At 48.4% G+C, this 25323-nt stretch overlaps 3 protein-coding genes across 3 annotated transcripts; all 3 read right to left on the bottom strand.

Annotated features, from left to right (window-relative positions):
- Positions 1 to 1137: 1137 nt before the first annotated feature.
- LOC129385372 (uncharacterized) lies at positions 1138 to 8193 on the bottom strand. Its single transcript, XM_055072010.2, has 5 exons — positions 7911 to 8193; positions 5837 to 6038; positions 4359 to 4623; positions 3475 to 3866; positions 1138 to 1855 (listed from the first exon to the last, which is right to left on the bottom strand). The coding sequence occupies exons 1-5, from the start codon at positions 7946 to 7948 to the stop codon at positions 1568 to 1570; spliced, it is 1185 nt and encodes a 394-aa protein (XP_054927985.1). The 5' UTR covers positions 7949 to 8193; the 3' UTR covers positions 1138 to 1567.
- A 396-nt stretch (positions 8194 to 8589) lies between these two features.
- LOC129385537 (uncharacterized) lies at positions 8590 to 16401 on the bottom strand. The gene is made up of 4 exons (XM_055072182.2): positions 16150 to 16401; positions 15040 to 15166; positions 13857 to 14169; positions 8590 to 8926 (listed from the first exon to the last, which is right to left on the bottom strand). Exons 1-4 carry the CDS (start codon positions 16399 to 16401, stop codon positions 8590 to 8592), a joined length of 1029 nt encoding a protein of 342 aa, XP_054928157.1.
- A 3629-nt stretch (positions 16402 to 20030) lies between these two features.
- LOC126533852 (ipis-1-like) lies at positions 20031 to 21216 on the bottom strand. The gene has a single exon (XM_050181048.2). The coding sequence runs from the start codon at positions 21167 to 21169 to the stop codon at positions 20075 to 20077; it is 1095 nt and encodes a 364-aa protein (XP_050037005.1). The 5' UTR covers positions 21170 to 21216; the 3' UTR covers positions 20031 to 20074.
- Between the last annotated feature and the right edge of the window lie 4107 nt (positions 21217 to 25323).

Here is a 25323-nt window from a genome sequence, read left to right as displayed (position 1 = left end):
ACTGCCATCACCCCGTTTCAAAGGGGACGCTTTTGCAATCCATCCAACCATCCATCGACGTCCCGTCGTGGGAGACCTGCGCCCGGATCGCCAAAAATCTGCAGGAGAATTCGATAAAGTTATTACCAACCAACCAGTTCGATTCAATTAAAGAAACAAGATTTGAAAACAGGCTGCGCTGGAAGGTTTTGCATGGAATGCTATTAAGAGAAATGGGGCGATAATTTAAAGGCGAGTGTTTGTTGCCTAGACTTATGGAGTGAAGCCACCCTCCCGATTTTCTGCTCAGTGAGAAGGGTAATGTTCTCGAGGGACTACAGAAATATCCCCGGTAGAAATGCGGCCGCCGCGGCCGGGATTTGATCCCGCGACCTCGTTCTTAGCAGGACGACATCGAAGTCGCTAAGCAGCCACGACGGGTTGAGGTGCCTTGCTTGCAGCGCTGCTGGCTTGTTCCTCATCACGCAAGCTACCCGAAAAGCAATGAGCGTGACGCTAAACCTTGTCATCGCTTTCAGTGCTTCGCCTTCGAGCGAAAAGTGAATTTTCTTGGTAGGCCGTACATTTTGTCATTTACTCGTGGCTCACTTCTTTCTTGTCACCGTAATCCAACAAAAGCCCGTGCAATGACTCGATAAGCGTTGTTCCGACAACGGTCCTACATACAGAAAGTCGCTCTAGACTCCACGATATGTGGCTCGCGTTACTTTGCCCCCTTCCCCTCGTAGACCTCGTGGTCATCGGTGAATAGATAAGACTTCACATCAGAATGCTTTCCTGGATGCCGCATAGGCTGAGACGGTCGTGACACCTTTGCGAAGGACATTGATTCAGAGTTTTTGGATGAAATGTCCAGACTTCACCGTCTGAAAGTGGGCTAACAGGCCCAATGCCTTCCGGAAACTTTGAGTGTGGCTCAATCACACCCAAAAGTCCAGAGTTAAGTGTATCCATACATCGCGGTCTGGATTTAAGAAAACAAAAGTCTCGGCAATTTATGCACAATTACGTTTAAATACACAGGACTTGACATGCTTCTTTAAGCCTCCTCCCCCCCTCCCTCTTTTCTACACGCAGGGCATGTTTGCCGCCGTCGCCTGTCATTGAGACGACGCTGCGTTGACGCTGCGGGAAAAATCTCCAACTCTATCGAAGCGATCGTCGTCCTTGCCCACAGAATCCCATCAGCGAGAACATCGCGTAATTTATTTCGCGCGCCATCCGAATGATCGCCGTATAGCGAGCGCCCTTATATACAGCGTCGCCTTCGCTTAACGGGCGATCCCCTCGCAAGCGGCGGTCCTTCGATTTGCGCGCGCGGCCCCCCTTCCCCCTGCGCAGGGTAGCAAACCGGACGTGCGTCTGGTTGACCTCCCTGCCAGAAATTTCCCGTCTTCTACTTCTCCAACACTTCATTTGGGCTTAGCTGTTACATAATTCTGAACTTACAGCGCGAACACCTAAGACGAACCACCAAAAGGTGTGTCGTATCTTCCTTCTGTGGTTCGTCTTAGGTGTTTGCGCTGTAAGTTTATGTTCAGAATTCCCTCTCTCCCCCTCTCTCTCTTTACGCTCGCGGAACGTGAGTCTCGCAGTTGTCCAGGCGGCCGCAGTCGCACTTGACGCTCCGCTCCCGGCGGCAGCCCAGCGAGAGCGCCAGGTCGTCGCTAGCGTAGGCGACGTCGTTGCAGGTGTCCCGCAACGCGGCGTCTCCGCATCCGAGGAAGCAGGCGAGCCGGAAGTAGAGGTGCGCGCGGCCGCGGTCGCCCAATCGGCGTCGAACGTCGGCCGCCCTGCGTCGGGCCAGGAACGACGCGAAGAACGTCGCCCAGCGACTTCCCATGAACGGCAGGACCTGGGGACGGCGGCGAACTTCGCCGGTGTTTATTCCGATACTCCATCAAGACTCATTTTTTTTTTTGTCTCAGTGAAAGTAAAAGGCGAAAGATTAATACGTGGATTTGAGGAGAGACCTGAGCGATCTGAAGAGAGACCTGAGTTGGTGGGGGGGCCTTTGGCCCTCCCCACCAACTCGCAGGGCACACAATAAGGTTCTTTCCTCCTTCTCCTCCTCCTCTGTGAAAGTAAAATAGCGTCGTGAGACCTATACGTAGCTATCACCTCTGCACGCGCAGTGTCGTTTCAGTTAACATTTCTGTTCCTTTTGGGTATAATTGCAATTTATTTTTTGCGCGCGATACCGTGAAGAGCAACCTTCAGTTCAATCCCTCAATGCTGACAATCCAGAACATTGGTTTGCTTTGCAGGCGCCAGGACTCGAACTGAGGTCTCGACATATGTATGCGTGGATGATAAAAAAAATACGTAAATGCTAGTTTTTAGTTTGATCGGCACTGTTAGTCACCCTGTTGTATTGAATCTGGTGCATCGATCGATGCATCACTTAGAAATTTATTCGGAAAGATTAGCTGACAGCGTTTAGTGTATATATACTGTAACGTTATACCGTAAAACTTAATAGGTTGAAGTCTCTAGATATGTTTTCAATCCGGCTTACTGGTTTCCACGAACACCGTGTGTTAACGCATGGTCAGAATCACTCGAGGACACGTTGTGTTATGCATAAATGCAGTTTTCTTAAATACCCACACGGAAACACGTGTGATTTGGAGGTACTTAACCTCGCTCATACTCACGCAGGTTATAATTCGCTGTTACTCGCGTTCAGGCTCACGCCCACTCCAACACACCTGGACTCATTAACGCTCACACCTAGTTGAACTCGTTCAGACAAACACTGACCCTCTCTTGGAATTACCTCGACTCACTCATAATCTCTAGGACTGAGTGGGGCTTTATTCATACTGACACTCCTGCTCAATCTGACTCCAACTCTGACGCGGACTTGCACCCCCTTGGATTCGTTTCCACTTAGATCTCCACTTTGATCCAAGCTGATTAACACAAATTTACATCTCCTCAGGCTTAGTCGGACTCAGTCGGACTCACACACACGTCCATTCCAAGTCCCCTCGGCCCACCCAAACAGACACTTCGGGCTCATATTGAATCTCGCAGAACAATTTCCCGAGTGGACGTGTTTCAATTTGCGTCCCAGCGTAACCACCGCGGAATTTTACTATACAGATCTAGTGAAAACATGGACACGGCGGCCGCATTTCGATCGGGCCGAAATGCGAAAACACCCGTGTACTTAGATTTAGGTGCACGTTAAAGAACCCCAGGGGTCGAAATTTCCGGAGTCCTCCACTACGGCGTGCCTCATAATCAGAAAGTGGTTTTGGCACGTAAAACCCCATAATTTTTTTAGTGAAGACATCTCGTTATGTATGTATGTATGTATGTATGTATGTATGTATGTATGTATGTATGTATGTATGTATGTATGTATGTATGTATGTATGTATGTATGTATGTACAGTACGTACGTACATTGTTAAACACCGTGCTTTTTCTACACGACTCTCGCGTCAGAACAGTTGTGCAACCCACCGCGTGGGGCGCCACGTATCTTCCCAGCGCGAAAGACACAGACTCGCTGAAGCACTCCTCCGTGTAGTTGGTCAGCGAGGAGGGCGAGTAGAAGGCGGAGTCCTCGTAGATGGCTCGCAGCATCAGCGCCGCCACCGTCGGGTAGAACACGTCCACCTCGTCCACGCGCAGCGCCAGCACCCCGTGTCCCGACAGGTAGGCGGGCGTCACGACGAACGAGTCGCCGTCGTAGCCCAGGTAACCGGAGAGGACATAGTCGGCCGAGCGATCGGCGCTGGGACGTCGGCCCACGCGACTGCGGAGCGCGAGGGCCAGGTTGGGGAGGAAGGCGTCGCCCAGCCGGGCGTGAAACTGCGGCGCTGGCGGGACTATTTCCTTCGTATTGTCTTGCCCTGCGGGTCACAACGTAAGGGTCGCACCTGAATGTCGAATAACGTTATTATTGTATGCTGCTTAGTCAACGCTGCCGGCCTGCACAGAATTGGCAGCTAAACCCGCCGATGTTATGTTTCAGAACTTGCTTTCTTTTATCGAAAACAAAATTAGGCCAGAAAGCACATAGCCGTCTAAAAACAAGCTTTTAAGCATTAAAACGCGCCTGAATCGGGTAAAAGGCAAGGCAGCGCTTTCTAGTATGAACATATACATAAATACTGCATGCAAGGCACTAATTGCAGCGAATGACGAAGAGAATAAAGTATTGGGCGAAGGCTTGCTAAGACGATACACCCCACTATTTTTTTCGTTTTACCCGCGCCATGACTACAATCTACGCATTTCACGACCACGCTCGCCCAGACAAGCTATCGAGTAAAAGATGTTGTGGCTCCTCGAACGCCCCCAACGGGGCACTCTGACTAGACTTGTGCAGTCACGTGAAGTACCATAAAACAGCAACTCCGTCCTCTTCAAGTGACCCACGTCGACGAGCACACCCCGGTTGACGCGGTTGTCTCGCATCAGCAGCACCCGGATGTCGGCGAACAGGCCCCGAACCGTGGCCACGGCTTCGGGCTTCTGGAACTCGCGCGCCACCCAGTCGGCGTAGAGGGCCCCGAAGTGCTCGGCCGTCAGTTGCAGGCACCAGCGAACGTTGTCGGAGCGGTTCGGAACGTACAGCTCTCGGAGCAGCAGGCGGTACTTAATCACCTGCGCGATTCCGTGGCTTTAGTGAAAATTGGAAACCTTTGTTCCGCGACGCAGTTAAGGCGCGGATGAACGCGGAGAACACGCGCACGAAAACGGGGATGGTTTTCAAGGGCCGTATTCCTTCTGGAATTGGAGCATGTGTATGGATTCGTTTGTAACGAAAACGACAGAACGGGAAAAGTAGCACCGTGTCAATGAGCTCATGTCAATGAGCAAAACCAAACTACGTTGCATGGAATTTACATGTCCAACATGAAAAATCAGGTGAAGTGAAATTGAAGTGAATTGAATAGAAGTGTATCTTAGGACACGGCGTCTGACGTGTGGAAATTTTTATCTGAATAAATAAAAACCTCAACGGGTGACAAAACTCTCGTCGGTAGAGAAAAAAATTGTCCACCCCTCAATTCTCGCCCTTCAACGGCCGCTCAAAGCCTTCAAATCGTCGCTTTATTCTGTATTATATTTAACAGGAATGTGGTCACATGCTGAGTTTAAGAAGCCGGGATGCAAATGGTAGGGACCTTCTGATGAAATTCTCGGTTATTTCTGTGTTATATTTAACAGGAACGTGGTCACATGCTGAGTTTAGGATGCAGAGTTGGAAACCTTGGGGATGCGCAAAACAATTTCCGTCGTTTTCTAAAAATTTACCTTTATATTGCGTATGCAAATGGCAAAAGCGCACATCAAGTCTTTACCTTGCAGTAGAGAAGTACTGAGCTCAAGTACTTTCCTAAAGGGGCGTTTTTCATATAATAATTAAGGACAAATTTTGATTGTTAGCTGTGTTTCCTGTTGGGGAGAATCGTTTCTTTAAAACTGCGCTGGTCATTCAGTTACACAGAATCGTGCCGTCGCCCATAGAAATAGGGCGCTTGGCTAATTGCCTCGCATCAGTGGGGAAGTCGCCAGTGGCGTAGCAAGACGGTTTTTTTTTGAAGGGGGGGGGTGGGAGGGAGGGTTGGGGAAAGTGGTGCTCGCACTGAATCCAAGAAGGGGAATGTAACAGGGTAGGCGGGAAGCGTTGGGCAGACCTCATACTAACACTAATTTCTGAGAACGAGTGCGGTGGGGGAGTTGGTGCACGCGGCCGGGTGTGCTACCCCTGGCTGTGCCACGGGAAGTCGGTGCCTTCTTTCAGAGCAAACGTGGAGTAACTGACAGTGCCCGGGTCAATGCGTAACGCGTCGAACACGCCGTCATTCCGAACCTGCGCCAGCAGCACGCTGAGAGCGTAAAGACCCGCAGTGGACAGAGGTTCTGACCGCAGCCTGCCAATGGCGGCGATTGCTGCGGGGTTGCCCCGTAAGTTGTCCAAGATCTGGCTGGTCGAATTGCCAAGCGAACGAAGAGCATCCGTCGTCGGAGGGATGCGGGTTGACGTACGTATGGACTCCCGTCGCGTGGTCATACTGCGGGCAGAAGGCAGCGATGGAAAATGATAGGTTATACATTGTCAAGAAGGACCCGGTGTCTTGTGCGTTGTCACATGATCGAGAAAACTAACTGCGCAATATGACGAGGACATACACAGCGCGCACTGCGAGCTTCAGTAAATATAAGTTAGGCTAAGCGCATTTAATGCGCGATAATGGATGCGCCCGCATGCGCTGAGGAACATTTAGTTTTGTGTGTACGTGCCTGCTTAAGCTCATCCATGCATTATAACGTGCCAGAAGTGCACGGTTTTACTTCTATATGCTAATAAAAGTGGGTATCCTTCGCCATTTTGTGCTTTTGTTTATGCTTCTATACTATGAAATATATACTGTCGCTTCAGGGGCCTACATTAGGCACTACTACATGCGAGCTTTTAAGATAAGTTGTGTTGTCGCAAATGGCCAATGTATTTTGAACCTATTTCGAAAGAAGGTAGAAGGGAAGATGTTATTTATTATGGGGTTTTACGTGCCAAAACCACGGTCTCATTATGAGGCACGCCGTAGTGGGGGACTCCGGAATAGTGTGGACCATCTGAGGTTGTGCACGTGCACCTAAATATAAGTACACGGGTGTTTTCGCATTTCGCCCCCATCGAAATGCGGCCGCCGTGGCCCGGATTCGTTCCCGCGACCACTTGCCTAGCAGCAAGTGGTCGACCTTAGCCGCTAAGTTACCACGGCGGGTAGAAGGGATGATGCTTTCTTAACAAGCTCTTTGGTTCAACTACACTGCCCTATTGTTTTCATGTTAACAAGGCCCACTCATTTTTGATGGGAGAGGATGTGCACGTTCAAGTGGGCAAGTGTTCTCCACGTAGTACCGTTCCATGCTTCAGGTTACCATTTGCTTGACACAGCTGCTGAACAGCGACGAAGGAACCGACGGAAGAGCACCAAAAATAGAGGAAAACTCGGCGAGTTGAGGGTGGTCCATGCGAAAAGGCGTGGAACACGAGTGGCGAGACAAAGCAGGTGCATTTGTTCTGTCCTCTTGCTTTGTATTGTCCTTCGTTCCACATGTTTTTTCAGAAATGAACAGAACTGGGGTTTATAACGAGGTTAATCAAATGAAATCAGTGCTTATTGAAACACCAGCAGATAAGATGTGTATCGACTTTTATTTGAGGATGATTTGATTAATAGAGATACCATTAATGAAATGAAGAACGTGCTCTCCAGGGATGCAGGGAGCTTATTCAAAAGTTCAGGAAATACGCAAGGAGTGACCCTTCGCGCGGCTGTTTAGAATAATCGCATATACATTCTATATTTTTTTTTGCCTGGCTGGTTTATAATGGGGAACACCAGCTGCTCTTAGTTCTCAGCCTGAAAGAAAACACATGCTCGTCATGCGATCTTTTTTGTTGTTCAGGAGCTGTTTGTTTGTCAAAAATCAACTTCAAAATTTGACTTTCGTCTGTTTTTTTCGTCGTGGTTTTAAGTGTGCGAGAGTTTCGCAAAACCCACGCTCGCATCTGGAGAGCTGAATATTAGCGCATATCTTACAATTGTTGGCAAAACTGCAAGTTCTTACAGCAAGTCAACGCGCGCTACCGGTTATTTACCAACAAACATAACGCTGCACGCTATTCCGAAGAGTGAATGCTTCAGGATGATTGCAAACGTCCGCAGAGCTTCGACGAAAAGTTTTTTTTTTTTTTTTTTTTTTTGCAGTGGAAGCTGTACTGCAGCACTGCAGCCAAAAAACTCGGTGCTTACAAGATTTCGTTTCGACGCCCACAAGCGCCAAAGCGTTATGAGCCGCTTGAGTGCTTCTGTACTATCCATAGCACGCAACGAAGTCATTTACTATGTAGACCAATTGGGCGATAGCATGCTTACCGCAGTTTTTTATCTGACGACTCCAATATCCTGGTCATGTCTTTATCCACCTCGAAGAGCCGGTAGAAGTGGAATTTGAAATTCACTTTGAACGCTGCCAGTGTTTGCACCAGGAACTCGCTGACCTTGTGTGGAAAACGAAGGGTGGACTGCAGGGTCTCGCCTACGCCTATATACTTTGTACCTCGTTCCTTGGTGACGCTGGATAATTACGTGAACGAGAAAAGAACGAAAGTAATAAAGATTGAAAAAGGCAGAAGGAATAGGTCATTAAAGAGCTATCGACGAGAAAATCCCTGTGCTTTATTGTCAAGAGAAACTCGAATGCTACGTTCGAGATTGGTGGAATGTTTCGCCTTTCTTGGCGAGTCACATGAAATTTTTAGCCCATATGAAGAGATGATATAGCTACACATGGGTGTTATAACAATGCTGACTTAATTCTGGCAAGATAGAAGTCATGCCCCCCTATTATTACTTTCGGCTCACTTGCCCGGATGTTCGGGACACCAAAGAGTGCAAAAGAGAACGCAAGTGGTAAAAAAATTAGCAAACTTTCATATGCAAGGGTCTACATAGTACAGGCGCACTGATCAAGCATCAAGGGAATACAACAAGACATTTATGCAAAACATTAACTAAAAGTCACGACAGCCTGATCCCTTAGTTATTGTACGATCTAATGAATCTGAGCGTACCTGAGAAACGAGGGCAGACCAGTGTCCTCGGCTGTTCTCACTGTGAGGTGGAGGAGGGCTTCGTGCGAGACCACGTGGACCCACGAGCTGACGTCCTCGCCGAGGGCCGAGGCAACGTCCGCGGCGTCGCCGCCCCCACCGTGACCCGTGGCCATCGCGTAGCAGCTGTTGTGGAAGACCGCCATCTGGTGGACGGCTGCTGCTGGTCGCACAACCCAGTGCGGAGGAGCGCTGGTAGCCAGGCTGAGCAGTGTCTCGTGGACGAGCATGTTGAAGGACTCCAGGTGCTCCTTCAGGTATGACGGCCGGTTGGGGTACCTGTGTGTGTGTGTGGCGCACATCTATCTATCTATCTATCTATCTATCTATCTATCTATCTATCTATCTATCTATCTATCTATCTATCTATCTATCTATCTATCTATCTATCTATCTATCTATCTATCTATCTATCTATCTATCTATCTATCTATCTATCTATCTATCTATCTATCTATCTATCTATCTATCTATCTATCTATCTATCTATCTATCTATCTATCTATCTATCTATCTATCTATCTATCTATCTATCTATCTATCTATCTATCTATCTATCTATCTATCTATCTATCTATCTATCTATCTATCTATCTATCTATGTTTGTTGGCCTGTAATGTGGTTTTAGTTAGTATTATTAGTAGTAAGGGTTGTTCCTAATTGGGTGTTCATGTGAATGTTATCTATGTTTTAGTCCTAGCTATATCTTCTACCAAATAGCTAGCTATTTGGTAGTTAATAACCGTTGTAATAACCATTAGTACCAACCATTAGTAAGGACCATCAGTAGAGCCGTTCTAAGGAAATGCTTTCAATTGCTTTGTTTGTCGGTTTCTAATTGTTCTTGAGTAAGCCTACCTATACAGGTCTGCTTGACACATCGGTGAAAATATCAATAAGAAATATCAGAATCAGCCATTAAAATACTGTGAACAATACAGCAATAGAACTCATTTATTTATTTATTTATTTATTTATTTATTTATTCATTATTTATTTATATATGCTGCAATACCCGTTCGATATTCTAGCAGGGCGGCAAATACATAAATAGGTTACAATAGAGGTGCTTTGACGTAAATCTATTCCAAACAGTCTTTATCCCTCTTCTGCAATCAGCCCTCCACGACTGGTCAAAAGTTTTTCGGGCACCCCCACTTCGCCTGTCCGTGGCACGATGTCACGAAAACTCCCCATAAGATATAACGTGTGCACATTGATTATGCATGATTAGGCCGAACAAGAGAAAAATAATTATTTCCGATTACACCACTTCTCCGCCTTTAGCCCTCCACTATCGGTGAAAAGCTTTCGGGCAGCACCCACTTCGCCTTTTTCTCACGAGAAGCCACAAAACCGCGAAAACCAACCACGTCAAGATGACGTGCACGCAGTAAAGGTGCATTAATGTATCGAACAAAACTTTCGAAATAGCCGGAGTCTGCCCCGCATAGAGTTTCAGACAATATCCGCTAGAGAAATGTCTGGCGCTAGTGTCTACGGGAGCTGTAAGCGGGGCGGATTCTGCAAGCATTAAAAATTATGAGGTTTTACCTGCCAAAACCACTTTCTGATTATGATGCACGCCGTAGTGGAGGACTCCGGAAATTTCGTTCTTTAACGGGCACCTAAATCTAAGTACGCGGGTGTTTTCGCCTCCATCGAAATGCAGCCGCCATGGTCGGGATTTGATCCCGCGACCTCGTGCTCAGCAGCCCAACACCATAGCCACTTAGCAACCACGGCGGGTGATTCTGCAAGCATGGGAATGGTAGTTAGTGCATGTGTTTGCCTAAACTTAGTCGTTATGGCTTCAAATGGTTTCGTGACTTCGAAAACGCGTCATTTTCAAGAAAGTACCGCGTAATAAGTAATTAAACAAACAATAACAAGATTGTCCGATGGCAGAATTTGAACACAGGGCCTCTGTCACAGAAGCCTGATATTGAAACCATTATGCTGCGGGTGCTCTTCCTTTCTTTCTTGAGTGTTTTGCAATATTACGTCAAACAAAAACTAGTAGTTGGGGAGGGAAAACAAGATAAAACAACAAGTTTTCAACACCAAGTGTCGGTATTACTGGACTGACTATTTTAGCATTATTTGAGCGCTTTCAAGGGTTCCACCCTCGACAGTCACTCCGCTACACACTCTGCTTTCTAAATTTCTACATGGATTTCGACATGGATTCTCGAAAACACGCTCGTGCGGGCCGAGCATCGGGCTCGCAATGCTACCCCGCTGTACGGTAGCGCCATAGGCAGTGAAGGTCAATTAGCATATTAAGGTCAAACGGCAGTCCGTCTTTGTTCTCCATAGGTAGGTATCTAATATCCTGTCTTTCTTGATGGTCCTCTGAAGTACATCCCAAAAGTATACCCTCTCCTAACAATGTAGAAATGCATGATCTATTGTTTCTGGTTTCTTACAGATGAAAAATTAAATTATGGGGTTTTACGTGCCAACACCACTTTCTGATTATGAGGCACGCCGTAGTTGAGGACTTCGGAAATTTCGATCACCTGGGGTTCTTTAACGTGCACCTAAATATAAGTACACGGGTTTCTTCACATTTCGCCCCCATCGATATTCGGCTGCTGTGGCTCGGATTCGATACCGCGACCTCGTGCTCAGCAGCCTAACAGCATATCCACTGAGCAACCACGGCGGGTCTTACAGATGAAGCAATGTGACCCCCAAGGTAAGCAAAAGTCGTGGTCTTCTAAGAAGGTTTTGACAAGCAATGTACCAGTGTGAAGTTTAAAAAATAAAAGCTTCGTCTCTGTTGTTACTTCCATTCTTTTTACCCGCTTAAGAACGTCATACCCTTGGTCTCCACTGTATATGGCCCTGTGCAGTGGAACAGAGTGAACTACATCACATACATCCTTGCATAGTTTTTTACGTTTCACTGAAAGAAAGGTTTTCATCCGAGAATGTAACAAGGAAGAACCGTATGCTTAAAGTAAACTCCCTGAAAAAATCACAGACAGAAGCGAACATATTCTCTGGGCCAACCACATAGCCAGGTAACGCGCCCGTTAGCCGTAAGAAAAGGTCGCATATGTCGCGGGAAAAGAAGAACCCGTTTATGACCTGTCGTATAAAGAGGTGCGCCATTCGCTACTGTGATAGCTGCAGCTACAATTTCTTTATTTGTACAACATACTGCGACGTCATCCGAATACGCCAAAATTCCAACTTCGGGTGTTTCAAATCTGAAGCCGTGAATACTGCGGTTTTCAATGATCGCTAGGCACATGGTTTCTATATATATGTACTGAACAGAAGGGGGCCCGGGGTCATCCCTGGATAACACCACTGATTCCTGCATCGACAACCGGCATAAAACGCCCTTATGGATTGCTCCTGGACTAGCCAGCGCGTTGAGACGCTAGGTGCGTTTCGATTTCGCCGCCTCAGTTAGCTCAAGAGCTGCAAGTAGTGGCGATTGTGCGTGGTCGCAAAGTATTCAGCACATAGAAAACTATAAATAGCTCTAAACATTAGGACATTGCAACAAAGGCAGATAAAGCGTAATAAACAAAACCCCAAGAACGTCTCAATCTGCAAGCACGAAGATCAGACGTATCCATCTACTATCCATAATTCCAATGGCAGCTTATCGACTGCAGTGCAACAGTTCCCTCTAATAATTATTGTGAGAAACTTTATGCTGCCCCGTTCCGAAAGGAATGAAAGATGGCTGACCACCGATCGCTCTGTCACTGGCTCCTTGAAGCTGCCGGGGGGAACGGATTTATTTGTGCATAATAAACGTTTTTGCGCGGCAGTATACGGTTGTCGAGCCCTTTCGACACATATGCGACATCGCTCTGCCAACGCTTCTTCGCTGATGATCCGTTTTAGCGATATTTTTAACCAGCCGTTGCAAACCGCTGCGGTTTTCGAACAGCCAACGCGAGCCAAGCAAGGGGAAGCAGTCCAATCCTAGACGCCGGCACTACCCTCCTCATCCGGTTATCTATACTTTCACTGCGTTAGCTCAGCCGCACTGAAACCCTCTCCCCTTCAGCGTATTCCTGGCCTCTTGTTAGCCAATTAGATCTGAAAAACCTGTTGAAGTACACAATACTATTTGCTTTGAAATCAAACAAAAGTTACCTCCTATAAACGAGGATAGCGTTTGATTGGGCAGTTCAAACAACGCTGCGAGTCACCGCCCGGTGCTTACGTCGGAGGTTACGTAGATCTGACGTCGGGAGATTGGACCAAAACCCAATTGGAATAATTTTACTTTATAACGCCCAAGTTATAAATATAGCACGTTGAAAAGTAAGTACATATTATGGCAAGTCAACAAAAGTAATGGCACAGAAGGAACACCCTTGAGTGTCATGTACAAAAAGGAAAAGAGCATTCATTACGATAAATGTGACACAAAGGTTGTAGGACTTGAATCTTTGTTACGTTATACCAACCACTGACAGCTCGCGGAAAAAGGGAATGTTTCAAACAGTTGCTTTTGGTTCGAAAAAGGGTTATATTCAACTGGTGTGTCTGCTTTGTGGTTTATCCGGAAGGAAAGGGGATAATCTTTGGGATGTCAGTTTTATGGTACCCTTTATTTATTTGCTACAAGAATTTTAGTCGGAGCTTACGATTTCCTTGCACTGAGGCTTCCAGTTTACATCTTTCTAGTAAATGTGTTACTGAGGTACGTCCGAAATGATTGTAAATAAAGCGAACAACCTTCTCCACTCGGTTAAGTTTATCTATGTTAGTTTTAGTGAACGGTTCTCAGATTATACCAGCGCCTTCATTGTGTTCACTTTCTTCATTGTCTGTTGGCTTTTAATTGTGCTTTGTAGTGATCCTTTTGTAAAAACTTCATGTTTGTAATACTGAAAGACTCACTTGCCCTTGTAAATCGCAGAATCAGTCACACGGCGAATGATATCGTCCATAGAGAGTCCCTGTACGTAGGATGCTCAGCAATCCAAACGCAATAACCGGCCCGCATGGCGGCCGGCACTTCTTTGAACCACCGGTGGATGCTGAGGACACCTAGCTGAGACATTGTGGTATGCAAACGAAAGCGAATGCTGGTGGAACCCATTGGGACAGCACTCGGCCACACATCGATCCCCAAGCGCATACCGTCGGTTCAAAAATTGCCGGCCACCGCGGCGCCAGCCGATTGTCGCTGAGAACTGCCAATCTACACAGGCAGCCGCCGCGCCTCACCGGGGCTTCCAGTTGCCGCAGACGTGCTCGTAGAAGTCGTCGCAGGGGTCGGCGTCCGCCTTCATGGAGTGCGACAGTCGTTTCAGGGTCTCGCGACAGAGGGCGCTGCGACTTCTGTCGTCCTCGGCGCCATCTACGCAGAGACCGTGCAACGTGTTCGAGATGCCGGCGAACGCCTGGGCCGCGCGCCTGGCCCCGCCGCCTCGCACTGCGAGCAAGGTCAGCGACACGCCCAGCAGCACCAGCGGCAGGAGCAGGACGGCGCAGAACACGGTCGTGGAGCAGGGGTTGTTCAAGTTAAACTTGTTCGTGGCTGTTGGCACAGTCGAGAAAAGATGCGTAGAGGACTTTAGAAGAAGAAAATGAATTATTACAGCAAAAACGCAGCAGATCCAGTCTGCCCTGTTCGAGCATATGTAGAGCGAAGCTTACGAGGCATTTTTCACGCGCACCCTGTCACCTGACTGAAGGATGTCCCGAACGAGGAAGTCTGCAATGAAATGCACCTTTGAACGCAAGTAGCGTTATAGGGCTTGATAGAGGCAACCTGGCTATTTCTGCACCATTGATTCGGAGTACCCGACCTCCCCTTGGAGGCGCAGATGCGACCGTCTATGCCAGGCGGCGCAAGGCATGCGCAACGTGAGGCTATCTCCTCCGGTGACCTCTCTCCCGTCTCACCGCGGCTCCCCGCGTGGCTGCCCGCTAATCCTCCACCAACGGCCAACGAACCGTATGCGCAGACCGGCTTCCCCCCTCTACCTTCCACTGCTGCGGGCGATGTAGAGTGATCCATCGCTTCTAGATGGCGCCGTCTATATTGATGAAAGGGGCAGGTGGGGAAATATTCTGAAGGGATGACTAAGGTATACACGAAGAGCTTGCGATTCGAATAATTAGTTAAAGAAACAACTTAAATTCTGTGGTTTTACGGACCATAACCACAATCTGATTATGAGGCACGCACTAGTGGGGATCTGCGGATTAATTCTGACCATCAGGGGGTTCTCGAACGTGTTCCCGATGAACGGTACTTGGGCTTTTCTGCTCTTCGCCCCAATCGAAATGCGGCCGCCGCGGCCGCGATTCGCTCTCACGAGCTCAGGCTTAGCAGCGCAATGCCATAGGTACTAAGCTGTCTCGGCGAGTAATCATTCGTTGCGCTGGTAGTTCCAATACTCACCCGGGGCGACTATGGCTGCTTCGACGCCCTTGTCCACGTTCCGGCGTCGTTTTTGGTGGCCGCCTTTGTGACCTTGGCCGCTTCTCGCGTTTTGCGTCGCGCTCGATTCCGAACGCAGCGACATACCCTGGAGGTTCGTTCAACGTAAAATCAAAATCGGATGCACTCGAGTGCAGGAAGTGGACATGCAGGTCAACGAAAAAAAGCACGCTGAGGTGATCGTGACTGGCTTTGGAATCGCCGCATTACAAAGCAGAAAGCAGTGTGATTGGCAGTGGCGCAGTGAGAAATCTTTTTCAAGAGAGGACGGAGTAGCCACTTGGCCGTGAATGGGGCAGAAGAAAAAGGGGCAGGGGGCTGGGAAGGGCCGCGTACTAACAAAGAAATTTCGGGCAGTTGGCACACGTGCCCAGTGTGCCACTCCCTGCCTAGGGCCTGGTGACAGGACAGCATTACTAATTAGAAACATATTCACTTTCAGACCCATAACAAAACGTCAACGAGAAACCAGGTGAACTAAGCGTGAAAAGAGAAACATGCACTATGGCGATGCAAAAAACAACAAAAAACAAAAACAAAAGAGAAGTAACCGAAGTAAACACAGGGAAAAATAGAGGTGAAAAGGATATGATCTCATTGCACTGTGAAAGCATCAATGACGCTCTGGAGCTCTTCAATCAGAGGAGGATCACTTACAGCCAACACCTTTCTTCATTTTCTATTGCACGATAACTTTTTTATGGTAACATTTTTTCTTTTTCGATTGATAAGGCTGCCCAGAAAAAGGGATATTCTGGGGACCCACGTTCAGCCCTATAGACGACATCAATACCGACGCTCCGATGAGCGCAGTCAGGTACTCTACGACATCAACGCTGCACATACACGAGGGGTATGTAAGTATCGCGAGATCATTCTTCAGTGGTTTCAACCTTGACGTTCTGCGGCGTTAGAGGCAACGCCGAATCAGACGAGAGCCAGGGCGCCGCTTCGTACACACACAAGGCCAAATTCCGTCACGCTCGCTTGCCGAGCCGCTCAGGGAGAGCCGGAAGGGTGTCATCGAATCTTCAGCAACAGAAAAGAGACACAGAGACGCGGTGGCTTCACCTGCACGATCTCGGTTGTGGAAGGCAGCATGCGGTGGTCGCTGCCGGCCTGCGCCACCGTGGACACCCTGCTGACTCGGTCGTTGTCGGCGGCGCTGACGCCGTCGCGGTCGTCCCCGCTCTGCAGCGTGGACGACACAACGGCGGCCGGCTGCTGTGGCTGGTGCCAGGCGGCGGCGGCTTCCTGCCACGGCACGGCCATGGAGTCTTCGCAGCCCAAGTCCGGCTCTGCCGTGGCCGATCGGTCCCGCATCTTCTTCTTCCGCTCTACGCACGTCAAATGATGATGATGATGATGATGATGATGATGTACCTCTGTCATGTCCTCTCCGTTGGGGCGTCTATTGGCTGGGATTCAGCCACAGGGACGCCTACACGTCAAATTATGATGATGATGGTGTTGATGATTATGATGATGATGATGATTATGTACCTCTGTCATGTCCTCTCCGTTGGGGCGTCTATTGGCTGGGATTCAGCCACAGGGACGCCTTCATTGCAATTCGCAGCTTAATTGGGGGCACAAAAGCGGTTGTCTTAATAAATTTCGAAAAAACTATATTTAGTGATTCTTTAGTTTTATTTGTTCACGCTAAAGTTTTCATTTCAATATATATTAAAGTGTTCTTCTGATTTGTACATTCATATTTTTTTTTTCTCTCATGCCCACTGTAATATACCAAGCTTTGTTTTGCCCATAAACTTATTATAGGGCCACTCACCAGGCACCATTTAAAGCTTTTGCACTGAAAACTGTAAAACGCCGTCTGAAGATCGTTTTACCGGAATATCTGTTTCAATGATTATTATATTGTTTTTTTTTTTGTCATGTGTGACCTCGACTCTCTGGCTAGGGTTGCAGCTTGCTCGAGAGGGATGGCGCGCGGCATTCGGTCTGAAATTTCTGTTGTTTTCGCGAGGGAGGGAGCGCAGCAGGCTGTGATACTTCGCAGACACGATCGTGAAAGAGTGATGTACACGTTGCGGCCGTCTGTTTAAAATGGCCAAAGCAGGTCAAGCTGCCGCGAGGAGGTTTCGTTTTTTCGCCAACTTTCTCGCCGCGATACTCTATATCGTATTTGTGGAAATAAAACACACTTACAGTATCTTCGCAACAGCAACAAAATGACGTACAAGACATTGCTGATCCAAAACAAAAACGAAAGCAGACAGTCGAAGTTTAGACGCAGACGCTACTCACAATTTGGCGTCCTTGATAAGAAAAACAAAAAGAATATTCTACACCTAGAAAAGGTGGTATGAGTCAATTTTTTTGATGCTTCCCGAGAAATGACCACGAGGGTAATTTGTTAAGAAGCAGGTAATTATGAAATAAATTTATTGAATAATATCCTAATGAAGTTTAGCAAGGCCGGTGCACTGATTTCCGACTTTCTCTACAACGAACAATAAACCACATACAGAAAGAGAGAGAGAGAGAGAGGGGGGGGGAAGGAGAGAACATTTATTTCTAATGAGCTGGCGCGACTTCCTCGTAGGGTGGAGCCCTTAGTTCAGGGCCCCATTGGCTCGCGCCACTCCACGTACCCGCCGGATCAGCCGTCGCTGCTCTTGCGGGTCTGAGCTGGTCAGCGCAGTCTCCCAGGAGGAAGGTGAAGGTGACGGAATAGGGGAGTAACCCGGAGGGTGTGGGCACTCCCAGGTGCAATGGTATACTGTCGGCTATGCTCCACAATAGGGACAGTATGAGGGATATTGTGTGGGTTGGAAGAGGTGAAGATAAAAGAGGCAGGGAAATGAATTAGTTTGAAGCTGTCGCCACGCGACGGCATCTTCTCGGTTAAAGGAATTATGTGGTGCAGGAAAGTGTCTCCTGGCATCTCTGTAGTATTGTAAAGTTTCAGTGTAGTACAGTGGTTCTGTCGGTGCGTCGTCTGGGTTGGACAACTCTTCCAATGGATAGCGAGCTCTCGGACAACCGCATTAGCGCGTTCATTACCATGGAGTGAGGCACGCGTCCAAGTGTCCAGACGATACGCACCCTGTGTAACGCTGTGGGATGTAATGATGTAGGGATGCGGTATGTGTAGGGTGTCACCCTCCCTTGTGCCAGAGTGCTGCAGGCGGCCTGTGAATCGGTGACCACTGTGATGGGTCCATCCGGTGCCGGCATGGTTGAAGCGTGTACGATGGCTAGGGCGATAGCAGCCTCTTTCGCCGTGCCACTGTCCACAGTGTTGAGCGTGGCCGAAGCCCTCAGAATGTCTGTACTATCTAGTACGTCTAGACATAGGGCACGTTTCTGTGGGTAGCGGGCCACGTCGGTGTATAGGACCGGTGTGTTCGATGTGCCATCGCCAAAGAGTCGAGCCAAAACTTGTCCTCTTGCATTTCTTCGGCCTTTATGACGGTCAGGGTGCATATTCTGGGGAATTGGGGCCACGTGAATTTTGTTGCGAATGATAAGCACAAGAAGTGTGCGGATTTCCTGTTGTGGTTTTCTTGGTGTTTGGTATCTAGTCGGGATAGAATGTGGCACCCTTGCATTGTTCATTGCAGACGTTGCAATTGGCTGTTAAGATGACCTACAATCTGAGTGACCACAGGGTCAGACGGCGCCATTCAAGACGCACTACAGGAAGCAGTAAATCTAGTATAAGTGTATGCAACAGCCAGAGGACTCACCTGCGCAGCTGTGAAATCGGAGCTCCTACTTGTATTAAAAAAAAAAGAACTCAATAAGGCCGATATTCCACCAGCCATCACATTGCATCTCAATGGCAACTTTATTCCAAGGGTAGACAGACTGCGTGTACTAGGCCTTCACATACAACGCAACGGGAAGGCCACACATGCCCTGCACATGCTCCGCCAACAACTTACCCAGGTAGCGCACATGATAAAGCGCATTACAAACCACCGACAGGGATTCCAAGAAAAAGACGTACTCCGAATTGTGCAAGCCTTCATAATTAGCCGATTAACTTACCACCTCCCCTATGATAACCTGACTCAGGCTGAGATGCACCAGATGGACACCCTCCTCCGTACGGCACGAAAGGCAGCGCCGGGACTACCCCAACATGCGTCTACGCAGCTCCTACTACGACTGGGGCTGCACAACACCATCCACAGAATGGGCAGCTGACTGATTCACTGGCACGTTTTAACGTCTCAAAGCCGCACCTGAGGCACAAAAGTTACTGTAGAAAGAGATTCGGACTTTATAAAAAAAATCAGATGTCCGGAATAATAAATATAATTACCCATCAGGATTTATATTACTCAATATAACTCAGAGGTTGAGTGGGTGGAATATTCGAACGTATAAATATTTATTTAAGCCGTGCGAATTGCATAATAACATGAACTAGCTGAGAACACAGAATAATTAAATACCCTTAGGAACAAGCAAACAAAAGTACTGAATTACAAAGAATGATGAGCATAAGCTTAATCGAGATTTCTTAACACTGCCTGACAATCTATAATACATGCGCTGAGCAGGATTTCTTCGGCGAGCAGGATTTAGACCTTCATATTATACTACGTGCTGAAAGCACCCTCTAACAAAGTAGTAATCAAATCTCGCTTTACGCTTGCCTGATGAGCTTCGTATGAAACCATATTTTAGAGGCGACCAACCTCCCGCTTACGACATAGAAAAGCCAATAGTTTGAAGAGGGCAACGATCGAGTAAGGCGGAAGTTACCCCACTTTCCTTTCGAGAATGGGACTCCGTGGGACGCGTCAACAAACATCGGAAAATGTTAAGATGTCAGAACGCGGACGCGGTTTATGGGAGTCTGTATAGGCAGAAAATAGTGTGATTAGAAGTGATGCTCCACTTTGTAGAAGAATCTAGAAAGTATGATATTGGTTTTCGGACCGAAGGAATAAAAAAGGAAAACGTAATTTTACTAATTACAAAACGGGTATTTATTGCGACTAGCCTGGGCGGGGTGTTACGGCCGCCGCACCGAGCCAATGAAGAGAATTACGTCGGGCTCTTTGCTCTTGATTATGAACATGAAAGGATGATCCACGGTGAAGTGTGCTGGCCGCCATTTCCTGAGGGTGGAGCGCAGCATTATGGCTGCGGCATTCACAGCTTCCGTGCCTTCCTCGTCGACCTGGAGGAACGTCTTGTGGACGATGTCAGAGACCGCCGGCCTGGCGTCCTGGAACATGCCCGAAAGGTCAGCGACGCCCGGCGTAAAGAGGTCCACGGCACCAAGCGCCTTGAGAACGTCGTTGAGGACGTGGCGCTGCTCGAGCTTGAGCTTGGGAAGGCTGAGCTGGACGTTGTTGCTTCTCTTGAGGCACCTGAGTAGAGAGCTCAGTCGCTCCCACGAAAGTTGCCTCTCCAGAAATGGCAGGCCTTCTATTCCGTCCGGAAGCAGTATGACCATCGACATCGTGCCACCTCTGTACGGGATCTCCAGAGCTCGCGCCCTGAGTTCGTTGGAACTGCCCAGCCTGTAACTCTCGCTGTGCTGGAACATCGTGTCCACCCGAACCGTGTTCCTGGAGTCGAGGTGAAAGTTGCGAGGTGCCGTGTCGGCTGCTCTGAAGGGTGACTTCCAGAACCCCTTGAAGTAAACAGCGTTCAGCAGGATTAGCGCAGTTCCGGCGTCAACGCTTCCGGGCGGAAGAAGGTCCCGAATCTTGGACACGGTCTGTTGCGAGATCCATGCGTTCGCTTCGAGCCGAACCGCTTCGTGACCTTTCTTGAAGTCGACGGTTCTGATAGTTGCTCCGTACGAGTTCTCGAGGTGCGAACGATAGCTTCTGTGGACTCTGAACTGTTGGCCGCTGTAAATCCTATTGGCCACGTAGAACTCGACGTCCGGGGCGAATTGGGAGAGGTTATTGAGAAATTGCGGAAAGTGGTCGTGGCCTTTGTCCTGGTGGTCTTTGACGTGCAGCAGGCTGGCGAGTTCCTCGGCGGTGTTATTGCGAGCGCCGGTGAGGGCCATGGTAAGTGCCACAGCGATGCCGAAAGGCGAAAAGATGAGGTTCTCGCCGCCCTCGTTTTGGGACTGCAGTTGCGTGTACATCTCCACCGAGAACTTAAGCACCGATTCGTTGAGTATTTGGGCCGTGGCTACGATAGACCTGAGGACGACGAAAAAACAAAAGGGTGAAGGTCCATTGAAGGAAATTCGGTGTGCGGTTCGCAGATGGCGACTGAGAACAATTTAACTCTTGGCCGAAGTAAAACACGCCGCGATTTTTTTTGTAAGACGGTGGTTCACACGAAGATGAAGGTAAAGGGATGGACATTGTTTGACTAAGTGATTCCTGCGAGTGGAATCAACGTTTCGACAGGGGGACTTGTAGAAGACGTGTCTTCTAGAAGACAAGCTATCTTGTTGAAAGTTGGCTGCAGCCCTTGTTCGATGGCAGCTCATCACTAAAGACATAATCGTGTCTCTGAATTAAATATACTTGTAATCAAAGCGATATTCCAGACAAGAAATCAGTAATGCATGTGAATAATGAGTTCTAGCTTTCGAAATATGAATTTTTAATTCTTTAGAATTCGATTCGGGGCACATACTTAATGTACATGCACACGGATCGTGGGTATCAAATTGTGCAAACGGAAGTTATACGTTTACATGACTTTCTTTCTGTATGAATAAGACTTCGTTCTGGCAACGGAAATAGAATTAATGGTTCGGTATCTCTTCTTTCATCTTCTCGACTAGCTTCACGAACGGCATAGTAGAAATTCAGTGTGTTGGACTCGGCGCTCCTCACCGTTTTCAACGAAACCGTGAATAAGGTGTAGGAGAGAGAGGAACAGAATGAGTCATTTAATAGTCAAATGTTCTGCTTTCGTCGCGGAGTTCTCTGTTTACGCATGATTCTGTGAGCAGACGGTAATGCCAATGAGTACGTTGACACGCTAGGTTTTTTTTTTGTTCATGAGATGCGACAACCTTTGCAGAATTGATATCTACAATAAGCTAAGAAGCCACTTCGAGGCTATAGCCTGATATTTCGTAGATAGAACTCACCTTGGGCTGTCAGCAGATTTCGCTCGATCTTCCTGTGTTTGTGCCATCTTTAGCAATCTTCTTCTCTTTACCAATTAATGGCACCTACCCACTACTGGAGATTGGCGAAACAGGGGGCCACTGAGAATAAATGAAGAATTAATCGAAATCGAGAGGGAGGAATTAGTAACGATAAAGATTATAACTGAAAAATATATAAGCTTGATATTCTGAATTGTTCATTTTGTCTGCCGTTCCTGATGATGACAGGGGCGACCTAGATATCAGTACGAAGTTGGAACGCATAAAGCGTGAGAAAAGCTTCCGTGAAATTTTTTCTCCGAGTGGACCGGCGGCTACTCGGGCTATGGGAGGCGAGACGCGGGCTTACAAAACGCTGGAAAAGACAAAAGCTAAACAGGAAACTCAAGAAGAAGATAGCAGAGATCACTAAGAAGGCAGAAGAGTACGCAACACAGCTAGCCAGGCAAGGGTGGCAGCAGTTCTGCAGCTCACTGAACGGCACGCTTAGCACAGCCAAGACGTGGCGCATACTAAAAGCCCTCATGAACCCAACCAAAACGAAAACAGAAAGCGGCAAAGCAATCCAGAAACTGGTCCACCAGCACGAAGGCTCCGACGACGAACTATTGGAGGCAGTGCGTGTAAAATGTTACGGCAAAGACAATCCCAAAGGCTACGACGGGGAGTATCTGGGGACAGAGAACCCCCACATGGACAGACCGATTACAAGAGAGGAAGTTTACGCGGCAATTAGAGCGACAACCAAAAACACAGCCGCGGGCGCCGACAAGATCAGAAACTCCCTAATACGCAACCTCAGCGACGAGGCGATAGATCAGTTCACAGCATACCTCAACACACTGTGGGCAGAGGGCACGATACCGAAGGAATGGAAGCACGCTGTCGTGGTGATGATACCTAAACCCGGCAAAAAGCTTCAGATTGAAAACCTGAGGCCCATCTCCCTCACCTCGTGCCTCGGTAAACTCTACGAAAGGATAGTCACCAGAAGAATCCAACGCCACCTGGAAGACAAGGAGCTATACCCGCACAGCATGTTTGGCTTCCGGGCGAACCTGTCAACACAGGACGTCCTGCTACAGATAAAAGAAGAAGTCATAAACACGTCACCCAGAGCAGGCGAAAACGTTATCATGGCCCTAGATATCAAAGGGGCCTTCGACAACGTTAGCCACGAAGCCATCATGGAAGGACTGAACAACAGTCAACTGCGCCAAGAGAATCCACGACTACGTGAGGGCCTTTCTGACCAAACGCACGGCTACGGTGGGATTGGGGGATCTGCGAAGTGACATCTTTACCACCCCACGCAAAGGCACGCCGCAGGGCTCCGTGATCTCACCAATACTCTTCAACATCGCAATGATCGGACTGGCTCGACGACTCAGCAAGATTGATGGCATCCAGCATGCAATATATGCTGACGACATCACGGTCTGGGTCAATCGAGGCTCCCTGGGGCATAAGCAAGAAAAATTGCAGGAAGCGGTCGAGTGCGTGGAAGAATACGTCAGAGCAAGGGGCCTGGCGTGCTCCACCGAAAAATCAGAAATCCTGAGAGTGGGAAGAAACCCCACCAAGGAAGAACTAATAGTAAAACTAGACGGACAAAACATACCTGAAAGGAGCATGATACGCGTCCTAGGCATGTGGATTCAAGGAAGCAAGAAATGCAGCCACACAATCAGCTTACTAAAAAAATCGACAGAACAAGTAAGCCGAATGATAACGAGGGTATCTCAAAGAAGAAGCGGAATGAGAGAAGAAGACACAATCAAGCTGGTCAGAAGCCTAGTGGTCAGCAGAGTCACGTACTCGCTCCCGTACCACAACATGACCAAGCACGAAAAAGAACAGACGGAAACGCTACTAAGGAAGGCGTATAAGACGGCGCTACATCTGCCTAGAAACACGCCCAACGATAAACTGTTACAGATGGGCCTAAGCAACACTTTCGAAGAACTCGCGGAAGCGCAGCTCATTGCACAGATCGCCAGGCTCCAGCAGACTGCCACCGGCCGCAAGCTCCTAAAAAGAATAGGGCATAACACAGACGGACTAGAGGATCGGGCAGCTAGCATCCCAGACAGCGTTCGCCAGACACTGGAGGTTAGCCCCCTACCGAGAAACATGGACCCGAATCTCCACGCCGCCAGAAGGCAGGCACGAGCAGATTTCGTGGAACGAAACCTAGCCGCACTAGAAAACACAGTATACACAGACGCGGCCGTATACCCATGGGACCGCAACACTAGAATGTTTAGAGTCGCGGCAGCAGTGGTAAACCACACGGGAGAACCAATTAGCTGCGCGACCCTGAGAAACTGCACGGTAACGGAGGGGGAGGAAGTCGCCGTAGCTCTAGCGGCGGTTGATGGTTACCGCAGGAACAAATATCTGATAATTCTAACGGACTCCAAAGCAACATGCAGGAACTACACACAAGGCAGAGTTAGTAAGGAAGCACTGAGAATCCTCCTCAAAACAGAGCCTCCTAACAAAAAGATAAAACATAGGATCTTCTGGATACCGGCACACACCGGGATAGAGGGCAACTCAAGGGTGGACCGCCTAGTTCGCGAACTCACGCACCGAGCAGGGCAGTCGGAAACCCTAGAGGCCCCCTTAACGGTGGAGCTGACGTATGCAGAAATACTTAACTACTACAGAGGAAGGAGACTTAAATACCCCCCACCCCACACATCGCTCACACAACATGAGGCAGTAAGCTGGCGAAGACTGCAAGCAGGCACGTTCTTCAACCTGCACACATTACACAAAATGTTCCCTACCCAGTACAGGGATACATGTCCGTGGTGCGGAACAACCCCCACGTTATACCACATCACGTGGGAATGCAAGCGTAATTTCGCATTCCATAAAGTAAATAACCCAAGTGCGGAACAATGGGAGGATCTGCTCACCAGCAGCGAGCTCGCAGCCCAACGGGCAATTGTGCAGCACGCCTGCGAGGCAGCAAGACTCAGCGGTGCCCTGGAATAGGGGCGCCGACCTTGTGAAGCGGCCAGGACTCAAAACATGAAGACACCGGCCCACCGCCAATCTCTCTGAGATATAGAGAAATAAAGTTTTTCCATTCCACTCCGAGTGGTTGCTTTCACAGCTGTAAGGGTGGCAAACACGTATTAAATGAAGAAGGCATC

The sequence above is a fragment of the Dermacentor andersoni genome, chromosome 7, assembly GCF_023375885.2.
Source record: "Dermacentor andersoni chromosome 7, qqDerAnde1_hic_scaffold, whole genome shotgun sequence".
In the NCBI taxonomy this organism is placed as follows: Eukaryota; Metazoa; Arthropoda; class Arachnida; order Ixodida; family Ixodidae; genus Dermacentor; species Dermacentor andersoni.
Note: the sequence above shows the minus strand (reverse complement) of the source record. Positions and strands in the feature narration are given on the sequence as shown.